The following is a 22,946-nucleotide window of genomic DNA, read 5'->3' as shown; positions in this document are numbered from 1 at the left end:
GTGGTACGTAATACCCAGGAAGGTGCTTAGTTTTGGTTGGGCTGATGGTCAGGCCCCATCTCTTAGTGGCAAGCTCCAGGTTCATCAGCAGTGCCTCCAACTCCTCCTCTGAGTGAGCAGCAATAACCAGATCATCAGTATACATAATGTGGTTGACCAATAGGGAGCCATCCCTTGACCGCACCCGGCATCGATCAACCTCCCATTATATCTGTACCAGATGGAAATTCCTCCAGTACAGCCATCGAAGGCTTCACGAACCACATGGTCGAAATAGATATTAAATAATGTGGGAGCCAGAGGACATCCCTGTAAGGTGAACAGGAAATGGCTCCGACTCCCGACCACATAGTTTTACCCGGTCTGGGACTCCGAAAGCACGAAGAACAACCCAGAGCCCAGTTCTACTGATGGTATCATAGGCCTTGACCAGGTCAATAAAGCAGAGATGTAGGTCTTGCTGGAATTCCCTACACCTCTGCTGTAGCAGACGGACAGAGAATATGGCATCTGTGCAAGACCGCCCCTTCCTGAAACCACACTGGGGCTCCGCAAGTCTCTCCTCAGCGTGCCTGGCAAGGCGATGTTGAATAATCCTTGCCAGGACCTTTCCTGGCACACTGAGGAGAGAGATGCCCCTATAGTTATTACAATCTGAGCGGTCCCCATTTTTAAAGAGAGGGACCACCAGGGCATCCTTCCAATCCTGCGGAACCCGCCCAGTGGTCCAGACTGTTGTTATGATGTCATGTAGGGCAGTCTGTACACAAACACTCACTGGGGAGATCATCTCTGCCCGGCGCCTTTCCTGGCCTCAGGCTCTGGATCGCCTTCAGTACTTCCTCCAAAGATGGCACATCTTTCCCACAGAGAGTGACTTCTTCCTCCAATATTTGAGGCACACAAACAAACACACATCATTCATTGGTTCATCAACCACCAGTAAATTATTACTTTAATCAGTGATAAAAAACATAAATGGTAAGATTAACATTTATCACATTATTTCCAGTTAGCTTCCAAGCTAATCATTAGCTTATTAGCTTAGCATACCGGCAACTTCACGTTCATTGAATTTCTCCTCTCTGTCGCTGGCTAGTGATATGGCGGTATGATTGAATTCAAAAGAATGTTTAATTTGCACTATATTTATTTTACAAACTTTTAAATCTTTGTGGTTATGGTTAGAGTTATGGATAGGTGTAGGTGTATGGTTGTTTCGGGACTCTAAATAAACACAACAGTGTATGAATGTGGCATCGATCTGTTCCAAGACTTCAGGATTTCTCTGGTTATTAGGCGGGGGCGTAACGTGTAGTGGGCGTGACTTGTAGTAGTATGCAGGATGCAGACACACCCCTCTCAAATAACAGGACGGTACTGAGATTGAGTATTATTTGGCTGGTCATGTGATTATAACATGGCCGCCCCATGTAGAATAAAACAGCGTTTATAATGTCACTGATATGACTAAAGTCTTCATTTTAATGTAGGAAATGTGATTTCATTTCATGACTTTATTTTAACGTTTTTAATGAGGAAAAAATGACTAAGTGCATCTTTAAAGAAGAAGATTAACCTTCATCTCTAAAGAACTGACAGTGAATGAAGGAGCAGACTGGCATTAAAATATATGAGTGTTTTTTACTTTGTGTAGATTAACCTATTGAAACATTAACATTGATTAAAATGTTCAAATAAATCAAAGTTTTGTTCAAATAATCAAATCATAGCAAAATGTGTAATTGCAAAAAGAATAGATGTAAATGATCTTTAGTCACCCAAATGAGTTTCATATCCATATTTTATTTCATAAACAAATTTACTATGAACAGAAATTTAATCACACAAACGATCTTTGTGACGATGGTAGAAAAAATGTGAACAGCCAATAAAAGTCTTTAAAGTATGTAGTATTAAATATAACCGTGAAATAAAATCCACAAGCGCAAATACAATAAAAATCAAGAGAAAATACAGGATACATTTCAGAACAGGAATAATGTTGTAAATTAGGAATGACCCATTAAATAATGAGTGACTGAATTGAGTTTATTTATTAGAGTTGCACTGAAGTGTTTTAGAGGATAATTGAGACTTTAGGGCAAATAAAATGAAAACAGATTTGCACATGCATATTATATTAATCCCGCTTCATGCACATAGCGGTCTCAACATCGGTTTGTAGTGCACGAGTTGATTTGGTACGGCAGCATCTTTCTCAACTCTTTCCATGTAAAAATCCAAAAGGCAAAACCATTAAAGTATAATCGTGTTCTTGTAACACACGTGTAAAACAATTTACAAGACTTGGTTAAAAAAGGTGCAACACATGATGCAAACTCGTTTCACATTTCACCGTTATTTCCATATTCCAGTTTTATAGGTTTCTTGAAATGCGCATGCGATGAATCGCTCTGAAAATAAATGCAAAGTTTTTCTTCATGAAAATACAGTGTTTAACATACAGATCTGTGATGTCACTTGCAGCCATATTCTGAAGCGTCTGTACAGATCATTAGACAAAAATAAATAAATATATATCTATATATTTATTTTCCCGACAGTACGTTTCAGACTGAATCTCTCCTCACCCTCCACTGGAGTTACGTGTCTGAATGCACAGTTCAATGTAAGGCACTCGCTCAGAAACGCTTGATGAGTCACAGCGGCACCCTGTGTATGAAGATCTTGAACTAAGACTCGTGTTTTTAAAGGTGCACTCAGGAGGTTTTTAAGCATGTCATTTTGGACATACACTGCCACCTAGTGGCATGTCTGGTCATGTGATCCTAACGTGGCCGCCCCATGTGTGGACCCTCTCCATGTAGAATAAAATAGCTTTTATAAAGTTACTGATATGACTGGAGTCTTCATGATTTTATACATGCGTTTCTTTAGGGGTAAAACTTTTGGAATGAAGAAAATATTACGGAGTGCACCTTTAAACATTACAGTCTTCTGGAGCCTGTAGATGGTTTGTTGGACACTTTTCCTCTTTCTTCAGTCATCTGTCAGAACGATGTACTGACTCTTGAATGGCCCTGTGTGTTTGTGTATCAGGGCCAACAGGACGGAGATCTCCAAAAACAGCATGAGCGTGTTCATCGGGCCACAGTGCTAGCGCTAATGCTATCTGACCAACACGTCTCTCTGCTCACCGCCGCCCACCACGAGCGTCTCCGTGAGACAAGACAAAGTCAAATAGACGCAGATACCCTGAAAAGCTCATTGGTTTCATAAACTCCTTCCTCTACATGGGCGGCTCCTCTTCCATCGGTTCATCCTCCGCTCTGAAGAAATTAAACAAACGCAGCATATATTATGTGAGAGAGCTAAAGAAAAGATGAAAGTGAATCTGAAAACACATCCGTACCGTTTCTTCAGCGCAGTGACGGATAAAGATGCCATCGCCGTCACAGTCTCGTTCTCTTCAGAATCGCCTCTCTGAGCTTCAGTTAGCGAGCGGTTCACGCTGGACTTGAAACGCTGAACAGATCTCCAGTACTTACCTGATCAAACAGCACAAATGAACTATAAACTGCATTTGTCCATGCTGTCGATGACACGTACAGTACTTCTCATGCAAAAGTTACTGAATGAGTGAAATATTGAAGAAAAGTTCACACAGACGGGGTTAATAAGAGATTTTATCATTTCAGTGTTTAGCTCCATAGACATACATTATAAATGCATTACTGTAAATATGGAGTTTACAATGTTCCAGTACAACCAAAATTAAAGGATTTACATTCAGACATTATAAATCAATAAAGACTCACTGTGAATTTCTAGAACTTTCTCTATAGTGTTCACAGCGTTTTCATTGGGTCTCTGTTTCAAGAGCTCTGCTGGCAGCGGCTCCAGCTGTTTAACACACAAATTACTCATTTAACAAGAAAAAACCCAACAGAAAGTCATACAAACCCATTCTGACATTAAAGCATGATGGGAAATTTGCGTCTCACCTCGACGTCCAACAGTGCAGACACACATGCCTCTGATGCGTCACATATGGCTCTGAGGTCATGACCGCCCTCTAGCGCCAGCACCACATGACCTCCCGCTAACCCCATCAGCTGCTTAGTCATGTGACCTAAACCTGCCACAATAAAGATAAGTTTTAAGAAGGACATTGAGCATGAAATGATCATCATTACACACAAGATGAACCCGTTTGTGTCGTGATCGATTAAAGAGACGGCGCTTACATCTGGCGGTGAGTTTATAACCTCCGAGTGGAGGAGGATGTCCATCAACCGCATCAAAACCTGCAGAAACCAGCACGATATCTGGTGCGAACTCGTCAGCGATCGGCATCACCACCGTCCTGCAACATCAAGCATTGAAATGCACAACATGAGTTTTCAGAATATCGATCGCTGGTGTGAACACAAACTGCTGCACAGAAACACTTCGCTGTTTGAGAATTTAAGGTGAAGAGGAACTATGAGATTCAGTGATGCAGATGTGCACATGATTGTGGAAAGTCAAGGGAATGCATAAACGTGTGTTTGTTTCTGTAGGTACAAATACTACATCGCTTTAATGTCATGTCAAAAAAAAGTCTAAGATTTCAAGAATAAACTCTAAATTCTAAAATGATATTTTATTATTTATAAAAGAGTTTGTGAACATTTTCAACCATCATATGAATTTATCAAACACAGATCAAATGATGGAGAGGAGCATTATAACCTGACAGATCGCCTATCCAGATGAACCAAGCACATGTTGAAGAGATGATTTAGGTGTCTGGATCACAGTGGATATACACAGTGCAGACAGGGTCAAATACAGTGGTCTGGGGCATGCTAATAATTAAGCATTACTTAAGCATTTACAATCATTTTAACTAATGTTGCTGGTTATTTTAAGATGGAGTAATGTCTATTTCCCAAACAGCACGCAGATCGCTCGTTAATGTAGAACGTTCACGTTACGGGAGCTGTCCGGTCCAAAGGTGCTGCTACTTGTCCAGGAGTTTTTCTTGAAAAATGCTGAAAATTTCGTGAAAATACTGACAAACATGGAAGTTTCTGTAACCCTGTCAAGGCGCCGAAATGTTTGAACTATTACAGAAATAATGATGCTTCAGTAAGGCGGGGTTTCAAATCTTTTATTTCTCAACTTCATAGAGATGAATGAAAGTAACGCAATTGAAATGCATATACCATAAATGCAGATTATGTGCATCATAATAAGGGGCTCTAACATAACCTAAAGTTTTCTTTATTTGGCTGGGACCTGATCAGACGCACAAAGAACAGGAATAAATGAAGGACATCACCTATTCATGAACTATTAATATATAATGTAATTAATGTAATTAATATATAATGTAATTATTAATATAAAATGAACTATTCACCTTATTCAGTCCCGCCCCTTTTCAGTGCTCCGCCCTTCTGTGTTTTGTCTCTTAACTTCCTGTTTGTATTGAAGTGTACAGAGTCAATCCAGATGTAGTATGTGTGGAAGCACAGAAAGTATTTTTAAGAGTTCATGGTGAGTTTTACTATGTGAAAATGCTCGTGAGGTGTTTTTACCGTCACTCTAATGTATTTTTTTCAATACACAAGAATGTAAACTGGACCTGGCAGATCACATTCGGACAGCTAAACTGAATATAAAATGTTCACTTTCACATTTATGTGTGTGTAAATATAGTAGCACCCCTCTCCAGTCCCGGTTTAACACTCAATAGTCTAAACAATAACACGAAAAGATGGTCAGAGGTGTCTTACAGAGATATTTTAATGACTTTGTGTTGTCTCTTGAAGTTTCATGAGCACAGAAGAATATCAGAACGTCCACAGTGTGAAGATCTTATATTTATGAAAAACTCTTGTTTTAAAATCTCTCTGCTGTTTCCAGTTGTTATGAGATCCCCTGAAAACTTTAAAATACTCATGATAGCTTTTAACAACTCTAAAACCTGTAAATCCCCTTCACTAGCTAATTACACGTGGACATCAACACTATAGATATCTATATAGAACCGCTAAAACGGAAGATCAGAGACAACATTTACAAATAGTGTAACACAAACATTTACAAATTTAATAAAACACAAACATTTACATTTACAAAATGTTTACAAATGCACTATTTGTAAACATTTACAAATAGTGCACGGCCACAAGATGGCCGTGCACTATTTTCTCTGGCGCATAAGGTGCATAACATGTGAATAGATCATATGGTTTCAGTAAAGGCTCTGTGCACTTGGACCCTCAAATTTCTACAGAACCGTTGCAGTGTGTGGATACAGATAATGACTCTGGATACTGATAATAACTCAGGATACTGATAATAACTCTGGATACTGATAATAACTCTGGATAATAACACTGGATACTGATAATAATTCTGGATACTGATAATAACTCTGGATACTGATAATAACTGGATAATGACTCTGGATAATAACTCTGGATACTGATAATAACTGGATATTAACTCTGGATAATAAATCTGGATACTGATAATAACTCTGGATAATAACTCTGGATACTGATAATAACTCTGGATAATAACACTGGATAATGATAACTCTGGATACTGATAATAACTGGATATTAACTCTGGATAATAAATCTGGATACTGACAATAACTCAGGATACTAACACTGGATACTGATAATAACTGGATAATAACTCAAGATACTAACACTGGATACTGATAATAACTGGATAATAACTCAGGATACTGATAATAACTCAGGATACTAACACTGGATACTGATAATAACTCAGGATACTAACACTGGATACTGATAATAACTCTGAATAATAACACTGGATACTGATAACTCTGGATACTGATAATAACTGGATAATAAATATGAATACTGATAATAACTCAGGATACTAACACTGGATACTGATAATAACTCAGGATACTAACACTGGATACTGATAACTCTGGATACTGATAATAACTGGATATTAACTCTGGATAATAAATCTGGATACTGATAATAACTCTGGATAATAAATCTGAATACTGATAATAACTCAGGATACTAACACTGGATACTGATAATAACTCAGGATACTAACACTGGATACTGATAACTCTGGATACTGATAATAACTGGATATTAACTCTGGATAATAAATCTGGATACTGATAATAACTCTGGATAATAAATCTGAATACTGATAATAACTCAGGATACTAACACTGGATACTGATAATAACTGGATACTGATAATAACTGGATATTAACTCTGGATAATAAATCTGAATACTGATAATAACTCAGGATACTAAAACTGAATACTGATAATAACTCTGGATACTGATAATAACTGGATAATGACTCTGGATAATAACGCTGGATACTGATAATAACACAGGATACTGATAATAACTGGATATTAACTCTGGATAATAAATCTGGATACTGATAATAACTCAGGATACTAACACTGGATACTGATAATAACTCTGGATACTAACACTGGATACTGATAATAACTCTGGATACTGATAGATACTGATAATAACTCTGGATACTGATAATAACTGGATAATGACTCTGGATACTGATAATAACTCTGGATACTGATAATAACTGGATAATGACTCTGGATAATAACGCTGGATACTGATAATAACTCTGGATACTGATAATAACTCTGGATACTGATAATAACTGGATAATGACTCTGGATACTGATAATAACTCTGGATACTGATAATAACTGGATAATGACTCTGGATAATAACGCTGGATACTGATAATAACTCTGGATAATAACACTGGATACTGATAATAACTGGATAATGACTCTGGATACTAACACTGGATACTGATAATAACTGGATAATGACTCTGGATAATAACGCTGGATACTGATAATAAGTCTGGATACTGATAATAACTGGATAATGACTCTGGATAATAACGCTGGATACTGATAATAACACAGGATACTGATAATAACTGGATATTAACTCTGGATAATAAATCTGGATACTGATAATAACTCAGGATACTAACACTGGATACTGATAATAACTCTGGATACTAACACTGGATACTGATAATAACTCTGGATACTGATAGATACTGATAATAACTCTGGATACTGATAATAACTGGATAATGACTCTGGATACTGATAATAACTCTGGATACTGATAATAACTGGATAATGACTCTGGATAATAGCGCTGGATACTGATAATAACTCTGGATACTGATAATAACTCTGGATACTGATAATAACTGGATAATGACTCTGGATACTGATAATAACTCTGGATACTGATAATAACTGGATAATGACTCTGGATAATAACGCTGGATACTGATAATAACTCTGGATAATAACACTGGATACTGATAATAACTGGATAATGACTCTGGATACTAACACTGGATACTGATAATAACTGGATAATGACTCTGGATAATAACGCTGGATACTGATAATAAGTCTGGATACTGATAATAACTGGATAATGACTCTGGATACTGATAATAACTCTGGATACTGATAATAACTGGATAATGACTCTGGATAATAAATCTGGATACTGATAATAACTCAGGATACTAACACTGGATACTGATAATAACTCTGGATACTGATAGATACTGATAATAACTCTGGATACTGATAATAACTCTGGATACTAACACTGGATACTGATAATAACTCTGGATACTGATAGATACTGATAATAACTCTGGATACTGATAATAACTGGATAATGACTCTGGATACTGATAATAACTCTGGATACTGATAATAACTGGATAATGACTCTGTATAATAACGCTGGATACTGATAATAACTCTGGATACTGATAATAACTCTGGATACTGATAATAACTGGATAATGACTCTGGATACTGATAATAACTGGATAATGACTCTGGATAATAACGCTGGATACTGATAATAACTCTGGATACTGATAATAACTCTGGATACTGATAATAACTGGATAATGATTCTGGATACTGATAATAACTCTGGATACTGATAATAACTGGATAATAACTCTGGATAATAACGCTGGATACTGATAATAACTCTGGATACTGATAATAACTCTGGATACTGATAATAACTGGATAATAACTCTGGATACTGATAATAACTGGATAATGACTCTGGATAATAACGCTGGATACTGATAATAACTCTGGATACTGATAATAACTCTGGATACTGATAATAACTGGATAATAACTCTGGATACTGATAATAACTCTGGATACTGATAATAACTGGATAATGACTCTGGATACTGATAATAACGCTGGATACTGATAATAACTGGATAATAACTCTGGATACTGATAATAACTCTGGATACTGATAATAACTGGATAATGACTCTGGATACTGATAATAACGCTGGATACTGATAATAAGTCTGGATACTGATAATAACTGGATAATGACTCTGGATAATGACTCTGGATACTGATAATAACTCTGGATACTGATAATAACTGGATAATGACTCTGGATAATAACTCTGGATACTGATAATAACTGGATAATGACTCTGGATAATAAATCTGGATACTGATAATAACTCAGGATACTAACACTGGATACTGATAATAACTGGATAATGACTCTGGATAATAACTCTGGATACTGATAATAACTGGATAATGACTCTGGATACTGATAATAACTCTGGATACTGATAATAACTCTGGATAATAACACTGGATACTGATAATAACTGGATAATGACTCTGGATACTAACACTGGATACTGATAATAACTGGATAATGACTCTGGATAATAACGCTGGATACTGATAATAACTGGATAATGACTCTGGATAATGACTCTGGATACTGATAATAACTCTGGATACTGATAATAACTGGATAATGACTCTGGATACTGATAATAACTGGATAATGACTCTGGATACTGATAATAACTGGATAATGACTCTGGATACTGATAATAACTCTGGATACTGATAATAACTCTGGATACTGATAATAACTGGATAATGACTCTGGATAATAAATCTGGATACTGATAATAACTCAGGATACTAACACTGGATACTGATAATAACTGGATAATGACTCTGGATACTAACACTGGATACTGATAGATACTGATAATAACTCTGGATACTGATAATAACTGGATAATGACTCTGGATAATGACTCTGGATACTGATAATAACTCTGGATACTGATAATAACTGGATAATGACTCTGGATACTGATAATAACTCTGGATACTGATAATAACTCTGGATACTGATAATAACTGGATAATGACTCTGGATAATAAATCTGGATACTGATAATAACTCTGGATAATAACACTGGATACTGATAATAACTGGATAATGACTCTGGATACTAACACTGGATACTGATAATAACTGGATAATGACTCTGGATAATAACTCTGGATACTGATAATAACTGGATAATGACTCTGGATAATGACTCTGGATACTGATAATAACTCTGGATACTGATAATAACTGGATAATGACTCTGGATACTGATAATAACTCTGGATACTGATAATAACTCTGGATACTGATAATAACTGGATAATGACTCTGGATAATAAATCTGGATACTGATAATAACTCAGGATACTAACACTGGATACTGATAATAACTGGATAATGACTCTGGATAATAACTCTGGATACTGATAATAACTGGATAATGACTCTGGATACTGATAATAACTCTGGATACTGATAATAACTGGATAATGACTCTGGATAATAACGCTGGATACTGATAATAAGTCTGGATAATGACTCTGGATACTGATAATAACTCTGGATACTAACTCTGGATACTGATAATAACTCTGGATAATAACTCTGGATACTGATAATAACTGGATATTAACTCTGGATAATAAATCTGGATACTGACAATAACTCAGGATACTAACACTGGATACTGATAATAACTGGATAATAACTCAGGATACTAACACTGGATACTGATAATAACTCTGGATACTGATAATAACTGGATAATGACTCTGGATACTGATAATAACTCTGGATACGGATAATAACGCTGGATACTGATAATAAGTCTGGATAATGACTCTGGATAATAAATCTGGATACTGATAATAACTCTGGATACTAACTCTGGATACTGATAATAACTCTGGATACTGATAATAACTGGATATTAACTCTGGATAATAAATCTGGATACTGATAATAACTCAGGATACTAACACTGGATACTGATAATAACTGGATAATAACTCAGGATACTAACACTGGATACTGATAATAACTCTGGATAATAACACTGGATACTGATAACTCTGGATACTGATAATAACTGGATATTAACTCTGGATAATAAATCTGGATACTGATAATAACTCTGGATAATAACTCAGGATACTGATAACTGGATAATAACTCAGGATACTGATAATAACTCTGGATACTAACTCTGGATACTGATAATAACTCTGGATACTGATAATAACTGGATATTAACTCTGGATAATAAATCTGGATACTGATAATAACTCAGGATACTAACACTGGATACTGATAATAACTGGATAATAACTCAGGATACTAACACTGGATACTGATAATAACTCTGGATAATAACACTGGATACTGATAACTCTGGATACTGATAATAACTGGATATTAACTCTGGATAATAAATCTGGATACTGATAATAACTCTGGATAATAACTCAGGATACTGATAACTGGATAATAACTCAGGATACTGATAATAACTGGATATTAACTCTGGATAATAACTCTGGATACTGATAATAACTCTGGATAATAACTCAGGATACTGATAACTCTGGATACTGATAATAACTGGATATTAACTCTGGATAATAAATCTGGATACTGATAATAACTCAGGATACTAACACTGGATACTGATAATAACTGGATAATAACTCAGGACACTAACACTGGATACTGATAATAACTCTGGATAATAACACTGGATACTGATAACTCTGGATACTGATAATAACTGGATATTAACTCTGGATAATAAATCTGGATACTGATAATAACTCTGGATAATAACTCAGGATACTGATAACTCTGGATAATAACTCAGGATACTGATAATAACTGGATATTAACTCTGGATAATGACTCTGGATACTGATAATAACTCTGGATAATAACTCAGGATACTGATAACTCTGGATACTGATAATAACTGGATATTAACTCTGGATAATAAATCTGGATACTGATAATAACTCTGGATAATAACTCAGGATACTGATAATAACTCTGGATACTGATAATAACTGGATATTAACTCTGGATAATAAATCTGGATACTGATAATAACTCTGGATACTAACACTGAATACTGATAATAACTCTGGATACTAACTCTGAATACTGATAATAACTCTGGATACTAACTCTGAATATGGATAATAACTCAGGATACTAACACTGAATACTGATAATAACTCTGGATACTAACTCTGAATACTGATAATAACTCTGGATACTATCTCTGAATACTGATAATAACTCAGGATACTAACACTGAATACTGATAATAACTCTGTATACTGATAATAACTGGATAATGACTCTGGATAATAACGCTGGATACTGATAATAACTCTGGATACTGATAATAACTGGATATTAACTCTGGATAATAAATCTGGATACTGATAATAACTGGATAATGACTCAGGATACTAATAATAACTCTGGATACTGATAATAACTCTGGATACTGATAATAACTCTGGATAATGACTCTGGATAATAACTCTGGATACTGATAATAACTGGATAATGACTCTGGATAATAACGCTGGATACTGATAATAACGCTGGATACTGATAATAACAACTCTGGACACGGACTCTGGACACGGACTCTGGACACGGACTCTGGACACGGACTCTGGACACGGACTCTGGACACGGACTCTGGACACGGACTCTGGACACGGACTCTGGACACGGACTCTGGACACGGACTCTGGACACGGACTCTGGACACGGACTCTGGACACGGACACTGACTGTGTTGACTAAGGATTTCTATAGCACTAAGAATTAATTGTACCCTGTAAATGCGCTCTCTGCGCTGGTTTAGCGCCATATTCACTAAAGGAATTATGCAGAATTTATTTACCGTATTTAACCCTTCTGACCAGAGAGATTGTTTAAATTACACAAATTATACAAACTGTCCTGAGAGAAGGAACAATATTCTGTTCAATTATATTTTAATTTAATTTTGTAAAAATAATGAAGCCGCTGATCAGCAGAAACTGCTTTGAGAAAAAATTAACATTAATATTTTATCTTCAAACTGAAATCAGTCCTGATCAAAATAGCAAACATTATTTACATTGTCTTTAAACTACAACAACCAATCACAGTCTTGTACAGCACATGTGATGTGATACTGGACATGTGAAATGTGATGATGAAGAATGTTTTTCTGCGTTTGTGATTTCTCATCTGATCTGCTGGAGGGTGAAATCAATATTTCCAGCTACAGCTGCACACAAGAGCTCGAAAAATAATCTTGTGTGAGTTTGTTTGTGTATATGTGTATGTGTGCATGTATGTGTGTATTTGTGTGTATATGTGTGTGAGTGTTTGTTTGTGTGCATGTGTGTATTTGTTTGTGTGTGTGTGAGTGTGTGTATATGTGTGTGAGAGTGTGTGTGTGTGTGTCTATATGTGTGAGAGAGTGTGTGTGTATGTTTATGTGTGAGTGTGTGTGTGTGTATATGTGTGAGAGAGAGTGTGTGTCACCTCCTGTAGCAAAACATAAAAATAATGACCTGCTGAGAATGAACACACTGACTGATGGTGGAGAGTCCTTAAAAGGAATAATTCATCCAAATATGAAATTCTGTCATGATTTACTCATCCTCATGTTTCAAACCTGTATGACTGTTTCTTTTGTGGAACACAAACAGAGATGTTTAGCAGAATGTTCACGCTGCTCTCATTCTCTACAGAATACAGTCATGTGATTTTGAAACAATATGAGGGTGAATAAATGATGACGTTATTTATTTATTATTAAAACTTTAATGAGTTTTACCTGAAGGCAGCGAGATATTCTGCGTCACCCATCGGTGGCTCCAGACCGCCAGTAAACGCCACATTGACGTTGAATCCGACACCGGAGCTGCTGCCCACCTGATGACGGTCAAGAGAGACACGTGCTCACTGACCACATTAAGATATGATGACACATTAAGCTATGATGACATTCTGTAAAGATGCTTTGAAATTATGTATATTGCAATAAAAATAACCTGACACGAGTTATAAAATAAAAACAATCCACTCGCTGATGTCATCCGTACAGTTTTACCTCTTCAGGAGCTCCGCTGCCCGGAAAGAAATTGCCATCATCATAACGATGAAGAGAAATGTAAAGAACGTTTGGATCATCGTAGAACGCTTGTTGAGTTCCGTTGCCATGATGAACATCCTGTGAATGATTAATAGGATTCAATAAAACGTTGTGGTGTGAAAATAAATTGATGTAACATAATTCAACAAACTCACCCAATCAACAATGAGAATTCTGCTGACATTGAGCCGTTGTTGCAGGAGTTTGGCTGCTATGGCAACAGAGTTAAAGTAACAGAAGCCCCTGTGATTGGACGAGAGCGTGTCAGAGTTTATTGATGTTTATAAGATAAGTTAAAGAGAGACCGATTAATAACAGAGATGCGTCTCACATCGGCGTGCTCTCCTCTGCGTGATGTCCTGGTGGCCGAACCACGGCGAAGCCGTTCTGAAAAGAAAAATAAAACAGCTCAACGTTTAGACATGAAAAGTGAATCACATGATGAAACGGATCAGACAGAAACCTTCAGCTCTCCTGTTGCCACTTTAAAGACGAGCTCGACCACAGAACCGACGGCTAAACGCGCGGCGCTCGACGAGTGAACTTCATTCCAGATCGTGTCGCTGTCCACCTGCATCACATCAAATACATCAGAAACACACAACATGTAAATGAATAACAGAACGCGTTACTGCACGACAAACACGTCATCTTTTATACTCACCCCGATACCGCCACACGGCAACCGCACAAACATTGATATGACAGAACCTGAGAGAGAGAATGACGTTATTATTCTTAAACAGTACAACACAAGAGTGAACATCCATCCAACTGTCTGTTGATCGAGTGTGTTATCAGAACATTATGTTAGTATATATTGATCTGTAGGTTAGAGATAATAAATGTCTTACTGTCTAGTTTGTGTCGTAGTGGGTTTGTTCCGTACAGCATCACGTGAGCTTCAGAATGAACCGTCTGTAGTTCCTCTAATGAAGCTTTTCTCCCACGAATGCACTGACAGACAGACAGAGACACAGACAGACAGTGAGAGAGTCAGACAGACAGACAGAGAGACAGACAGTGAGAGAGAGAGACAGACAGACAGTGAGAGAGAGAGACAGACAGTGAGAGTGAGACAGACAGACAGTGTGAGAGAGAGACAGACAGTGAGAGAGTCAGACAGACAGACAGAGAGACAGACAGTGAGAGAGAGAGACAGACAGACAGTGAGAGAGAGAGACAGACAGTGAGAGTGAGACAGACAGACAGTGAGAGACAGAGACAGACAGTGAGAGAGAGAGAGACAGTGAGAGACAGAGACAGACAGTGAGAGAGAGAGAGACAGACAGTGAGAGAGAGACACAGACAGACAGTGAGAGAGAGACAGACAGTGAAAGAAACAGTGAGCAATAGCGCCCTCTGCTGGTTCAACAAGTGTCACATGTAGCTCTATTATTACATCATACACGGTTCACACTGATGATTTTGTACATATCAAATTATTGACACCTCACACTGGCTGCGCAGCCCCGTCTCCTGCAGTCGAGACCAGATGCTTTGAATGCGACCGGCGTGTTCCGGGTGTGTGTTTGTGTTGCCGCACATGCACTGGTGCTTCTGCATGAGAGAGTCATACACCAGACCTACACAAACACACATCACATGATGATTCACACTTCCAGACTCAGCACATGCATTATGACAGCAGCAAATACACATTATTCACTTTTTAAAATATATAAACTGATGAGTCTAAATATTATGACCAACTGCCTAATATGATGTCGGTCCTCCGTGTGCCGAAAAGTTTTCAAGGGAAATGTAGTAATTTGTTTGGGGGAGAGGGGGTCTAATACTTACGAATAAGATGGTCCAAGGTGTTAAAATGAGAAATCTTTTAAAAATCTATTTTAAAACACTTTAATCACAACAATCTTTGTGTCCAAATTGGTTTCATAATTTTTGAAAAAACGTTTCTACAATTTGTTTTTAACTGAAATGAATCATATTTTTTAACTAAAAACTAGAAATAACAATATTATTCTGCACTAGGTCCTGCCAATATTTTATTTTTATTTCATGAATTTGAGCTTTTAATGAGACTGACATTTATTTTTAACTTTAAACACCAGAAAAATATCAATAATCTCAGAAATTGAAAACCGAACTAGTAGTGGCTCAGTGGTTGAGGCTCAGGGTTACTGACCAGAAGGTTGGGGGTTCAAGCCCCAGCACCACCAAGATGCCACTGTTGGGCCCTTGAGCAAGGCTCTTAACCCTATCTGCTCCAGGGGCGCCGTATCATGGCTGACCTTGCACTTTGACCCCAGCTTAGCTGAGATATGTGAAAACTAATACATTTCACTGTATATATGCAAAAAACTGTGTGTGTAATGTGTGACCAAAATAAAGGATTCTATTCTAATTTGCACTGGACTAATATTACCAGAGACTATTTTTACAGGACATGATAAAGTGGCTAAACACGCAGTGATATTACCGGCGCGGGACATTTACCCCATTGATCTAAAAGGGATGGGAAGGGGGGATGATTTTCTATATTTTTTGCAAAAGGCGGATGGCACTGAGCCCTGTCTACAAGATCTCTGAAGGTGTCCTGTGGTATCTGGCATCAAGACATTAGCAGCACATCATTCAAGTCCTGTAAGTTGTGAGGTGGAGCCGTTGTGGATCAGACGTCGGTCCAGCACATCTCATAGATGCTCAATCGAATTGAGAGAATTTGGAGGCCAGAGCAACACCTTGAACACTTCATCATGTTCCTCAAACCATTCCTGAACATTGTGTGCAGTGTGGCAGGCACATTATCCTGCTGAAAGAGGCCACTGCCATCAGTGGGGTGTACCTGGTCTGCAACGATGTTTAGGTAGATGGCACGTGTCAAATTGACATCCAAATGAATGGCCGGACTCATGGTTTCCCAGCAGATCATTGCCCAGAGAATCACACTGCCTCTGCCAGCTCGTCTTCTTCCCACAGTGCATCCTGGTGCCATCTCTTCCCCAGGTAAACAGCGCTCATGTACACGGCCGTCCACATGTAAAAGACATGTGGACAGGGGTCATCATGGGCACTCTGAACGGTCTGCGCATATGCAGTAGGGTGTGATGCACTGTGTGTGACACATTCCTCCCGTAAGCATCATTAAAATGTTCTTTGACTTGTGCCACAGTAGAGCTTCTGTCAGTTCAGCTTCTGTTGCCCTTGAGCATCAATGAGAAAGGTGCCCAACACCCTGTCGCCGGTTTCAGGTTGTCCCCCCTCAGACCACTGTCAGTACTCACCACTGCTGACAGGGGACTCCACACAAGCCTTGTCGTTTCAGAGATGCTCTGACCCAGTCGTCTGGCCATAACAATTTGGGCCTTGTCAAAGCTCAGGTGTCTACACCTGCCCATTTCTCCTGCATTCAACACATTGACCAAGAGAATTGATTGTTCCCTTACCATCTAATATACCCAGACCTTGACATGTGACCTAGTTAGGAGAAGATCAACGTTATTCTTGTCACCTCTGAGTGGTCATAATATTTTGGCTCATCAGTGTATACATATGCTTTCCACAATACAATTATACATTTACATTATATGCACACATACACAAAACCATGATGTACCTGTGGTGAAATGAGTTTTGGAAGATTGTTCTTGCACACTAATGAACGATGCAGACGCGGGAGATGATTGGGCCCTGGAAAGGGGGCGGTGCCCTGGAAAAGTGATTGACACACCAGCCGCCTCCACTGACGCCTGATAGTTTCTGAGCTGATGAATTCTCTGCTGTTCCAATAGAAGAGCCTGCTACACACACACACACACACACACACACGTACGTACACACACATACACACACACACGTACGTACACACACACACACACACACACACACACACACATACGTACACACACACACGTACGTACACACACACACACACACACACACACACACACACACACACACACACACACACACACACACACACACACACACACACACACACACCTTTTTTTACCAGCAACCACCACAAGATGGCAACACAAACAGTCTTTCTCTCTCTGCCAGTTTCACAGCACTAAATCTACGTGATCATTTAGCACACATCAGGACGCTGTTTCTCACCTGTTTGAAGTGCAGCTCTTGTTCATCCTCTTGTAGATCAGGAGGTTCTTGTTTAATGTTGATGTTCATGTGAATCTGTTGTGTCTGTGTGATGGTCTGTTGTTCTCGCAGCTCCTCTTCCGTTTCCTCCGGGTGACTCTGGTGCTGTCGCTCGCTCGGTTTACCCAACATCTAACAAACACAGATAACAGAAGAGTAAAGTATGGTCCCTTGTTTCATCTGACGTGAACACAGTTTAAGTCCTGAGCAGATGCTTTTTTATCTAAAACCTTTTTTACAGTAGCGTTTGTGAAATCAAAACATGTTTGTGTGTGTGACCTTGTATGCATTCAACCAATTATTTAAGATCGAGGGGGAACAAACGTAAAAGTTTAAGAATCGATTGAGCACATGACCATCTCAGCAACAAGACAGCAGCTCCTGCAGAGGTCATGACCTTATTCTCTTCTCTGCTGTTGGTGGGCGGGGTCTCGTGAACCTGACAGTGGCCAATGAGCTGCAGGGAAAAGAACAACTCTGATTGGTTGCAGGGACTGTCACTCTTGATGTTTCCGCTTTCTGCAGACTGATGGGAAAGACCAAACGTTGAGTCTGCCTCAGAGAAGTTCACCAACGCTGAAGTGTTTCCTCACTTCATCTGTTCTGATGTCAGCGCAGACTGAACCACCATCAGATCTGAACGGGATGTAGCTTCCATCATCTATGTTGATCTTCCTTTAGCATGATGCTGAAGATTATGGCAACAAGTCAGGGACGTTTGTAAAGCTGATCTCACCGTGTCCTTTGAGAAACTGTATTTTGGAGGACAGTACTGTCTCAGAGCATCCAGAGTGACTGTGTCAAAGTCCTTTGAGAGATTAGGGACAGAGAGCATCATGTTTTGTTTCTGGCACTTGATCACCCAGATGCCACACAGCTCCATCAACATGACTCTTAACAGCCAATACTGACTGAAATCCACGTTTGACTTCGAGACTTTTATATGTGTAGAACTGTTACTGAATACATGTAACTTAAAATATCTGTGCTTGGCCGGCGAGACAAACATGCACCCTGAACTAAAGTACCATCCTGTCATCATGGCTACAGCTGCCGCATCCCAAATCAAACACACACAGCGGAGAACATTATCGACGTCAGAGAGCGTCTCGTGTTCATTCATCTTTATACTCTTTTACAAACAAGTGTCTCTTTCCTCTTTCGGCCCGAGTTCTGCTGTCGAAAGATTGATGTTCAGCGGTGTGTGTTAAAATAAAGATGACAAACACATGCAGCGGCTCGCTAACCCACGCAGCGCCCTGAAGTTTTACCAAACGATTAAAGAACGAATTGAACACAGATGCTGCACAAGCAACACTGAGCATTCAAACAAGATTGTTTATGGTATTTTATTTAAACATTTATACTGGACATCAAGAGGTGATCCAACATATTAAAAACGTCATCTGTATTTAATGTGTCCTGGTGGGACTTCCTTTATCTTGCAGAGTTGTGTTCAAGTAAAACGGCATGTATCAAGGGACATTATGTTTACTCTCCACCCCTTTTAAATATTGAAGAGTCTTTTAATTTATATGAGCCTATTATATTTATTATCCAGTTTATTTCCTAAAATCATCTTTCAAATGTAACATATTACATAGAAGGAAAACTTTGTCCATAATTTGTTTCTATGTTTTGGAGGTCCAAACTTTAAAGCCTTTAATGAACTTGACCTTATATTTACAGCACAATGACATATAAACACAGAACCACAGATGCTCCTCATTACTGTGGTTATATTCCCCCAGACCTCCTCATTACTGTGGTTAGCTCATTGTAGCTAGTGTAAAAAACAATAACAATGGGCTAATAATAATTGAGTATTTATGGAAACAATAGTAACCTAAACACATTTAGAAACTGCCATATCTGTTATTAAAAGCCCTAATAGATTGTACTTATTAGATTTATAGAGCTGTGAAGTAAACAATGTTAACAAATTAATAACACATTTTTCAGTGTTTAATCGCGATTATTCATAGTACATGATACATTACATGACAGCATTTCACCCTGTAGCTCAGGAGCGGTTGCCCACTGAAGACGGGTTGAGTCTGGCCAGTCTCTGGATGGGACACCTCCAGTGGGAAACTAAGGTTGCTGCTGGAAAAGGTGTTAGTGATGTCATCAGGGGGTGTTCACCCTGCAGTCTGTGTGGGTCCTAATGCCCCGGTACAGTGATGGGGACACTATATGGTAAAAAGGCCCCAACTCTCTGTGAAAAAACCCCGGGACACTTCTCGTAAAGAGTAACCCCTCTGTACGAGAAGTGTCCCGGGGTTTTTCCACCGGTAACCCCGGTGACCTCAACAGAAGTTCCACATTGGCCTCTATCCATCATGGCCTCCTAATAATCCCCTACATACTGTATATATTAATGGATTACATCTCTGTACTCTCTCTTCTCAACCAAAAGCTGATTTGTGGTTGGCATTCTGGTGCACAATGACTGCTGTCACATCATCACGGTGGGTGCTGAACAAAGGGGTGTAATGGTTTTTAAAGTTATGTAATCGATCCAATATCCAATGCTATCGATACAACACGTAAATATAGGTATAGAATTTTTAAGATGTACCTTTATTTTAATACTCTCATGTCAGCCACGTCCGTACGCATTTCCGTCAAGCGATGAAGCAACCTTATTACATTCATTTAACTTTATGAGCGCTAAATATGCTTTTCTCGAGGGACACAGATGTTGCGCTCTGCTATCCGTGCATGCGTGTCAACCGGGCACTCCTTAAAATGTGAGCTCTCGTGACAAACGCAGAGAGGATCACATGCACGATTAATTCGGCTTCCATCGATATCGTTGTGCATGCGACCCATTTTTATTTTACATGAGAATTTGCTATTTTAAATGTACCATGGAGAAGTTCAACCATCATGTGAAACGTCTTGACAACGTCGACTTTCTGAACACTAATGAGGGAAAGAGAAACACTTGCTCAGCTCCAGCATCAGTTATAAACTTTACACATCGACACATCAACACACTTACTGACATTTATCACCGACATTTATCACCGACACACTTACTGACATTTATCACCGACACACTTACTGACACTTATCACCGACACACTTACTGACACTTACTGACATTTACCACCGACACACTTACTGACATTTACCACCGACACACTTACTGACATTTATCACCGACACACTTACTGACATTTACCACCGACACACTTACTGACATTTACCACCGACACACTTACTGACATTTATCACCGACACACTTACTGACACTTATCACCGACACACTTACTGACACTTACTGACATTTACCACCGACACACTTACTGACATTTACCACCGACACACTTACTGACATTTATCACCGACACACTTACTGACATTTATCACCGACACACTTACTGACATTTACCACCGACACACTTACTGACATTTATCACCGACACACTTACTGACATTTACCACCGACACACTTACTGACATTTATCACCGACACACTTACTGACATTTATCACCGACACACTTACTGACATTTATCACCGACACACTTACTGACATTTATCACCGACACACTTACTGACACTTATCACCGACACACTTACTGACATTTATCACCGACACACTTACTGACATTTACCACCGACACACTTACTGACATTTATCACCGACACACTTACTGACATTTATCACCGACACACTTACTGACATTTATCACCGACACACTTACTGACATTTATCATCGACACACTTACTGACATTTATCACCGACATTTATCACCGACACACTTACTGACATTTATCATCGACACACTTACTGACATTTATCACCGACACACTTACTGACATTTATCACCGACACACTTACTGACATTTATCACCGACACACTTACTGACATTTACCACCGACACACTTACTGACATTTATCACCGACACACTTACTGACATTTACCACCGACACACTTACTGACATTTATCACCGACACACTTACTGACATTTACCACCGACACACTTACTGACATTTATCACCGACACACTTACTGACATTTATCACCGACACACTTACTGACATTTATCACCGACACACTTACTGACATTTATCACCGACACACTTACTGACACTTATCACCGACACACTTACTGACATTTATCACCGACACACTTACTGACATTTATCACCGACACACTTACTGACATTTACCACCGACACACTTACTGACATTTATCACCGACACACTTACTGACATTTATCACCGACACACTTACTGACATTTATCACTGACACACTTACTGACATTTATCATCGACACACTTACTGACATTTATCACCGACACACTTACTGACATTTATCACCGACACACTTACTGACATTTATCACCGACACACTGACATTTATCACCGACACACTGACATTTATCATCGACACGC

The 22,946-nt window shown here is 38.7% G+C and overlaps 1 protein-coding gene across 3 annotated transcripts in view; it reads right to left on the bottom strand.

The window, feature by feature from the left end:
* Window positions 1-1,838: 1,838 nt before the first annotated feature.
* Window positions 1,839-22,946, bottom strand: part of LOC127646636 (histone deacetylase 4-like) — a 65,179-nt gene continuing 44,071 nt past the window's right edge. Inside the window, exons 13-27 of one of the 3 annotated variants that reach the window (XM_052130400.1) lie at window positions 18,492-18,662; window positions 17,989-18,169; window positions 15,861-15,994; window positions 15,263-15,365; window positions 15,073-15,119; window positions 14,872-14,979; window positions 14,740-14,795; window positions 14,564-14,651; window positions 14,367-14,486; window positions 14,091-14,188; window positions 4,212-4,330; window positions 3,969-4,102; window positions 3,783-3,867; window positions 3,377-3,512; window positions 1,839-3,293 (exon numbers count right to left, since the gene is read on the bottom strand). In XM_052130400.1, the coding sequence (XP_051986360.1) occupies window positions 3,254-3,293; window positions 3,377-3,512; window positions 3,783-3,867; window positions 3,969-4,102; window positions 4,212-4,330; window positions 14,091-14,188; window positions 14,367-14,486; window positions 14,564-14,651; window positions 14,740-14,795; window positions 14,872-14,979; window positions 15,073-15,119; window positions 15,263-15,365; window positions 15,861-15,994; window positions 17,989-18,169; window positions 18,492-18,662 (1,620 nt within the window). In that variant the 3' untranslated portion in view covers window positions 1,839-3,253. Of the gene's footprint in view, window positions 3,294-3,376; window positions 3,513-3,782; window positions 3,868-3,968; window positions 4,103-4,211; window positions 4,331-14,090; window positions 14,189-14,366; window positions 14,487-14,563; window positions 14,652-14,739; window positions 14,796-14,871; window positions 14,980-15,072; window positions 15,120-15,262; window positions 15,366-15,860; window positions 15,995-17,988; window positions 18,173-18,491; window positions 18,663-22,946 lie in introns of all 3 variants that reach the window. The other 2 variants (XM_052130398.1, XM_052130399.1) reach the window with 2 other exon arrangements.

This window comes from Xyrauchen texanus, chromosome 7 (genome assembly GCF_025860055.1).
Source record: "Xyrauchen texanus isolate HMW12.3.18 chromosome 7, RBS_HiC_50CHRs, whole genome shotgun sequence".
NCBI lineage: Eukaryota > Metazoa > Chordata > Actinopteri > Cypriniformes > Catostomidae > Xyrauchen > Xyrauchen texanus.
Note: the sequence above shows the minus strand (reverse complement) of the source record. Positions and strands in the feature narration are given on the sequence as shown.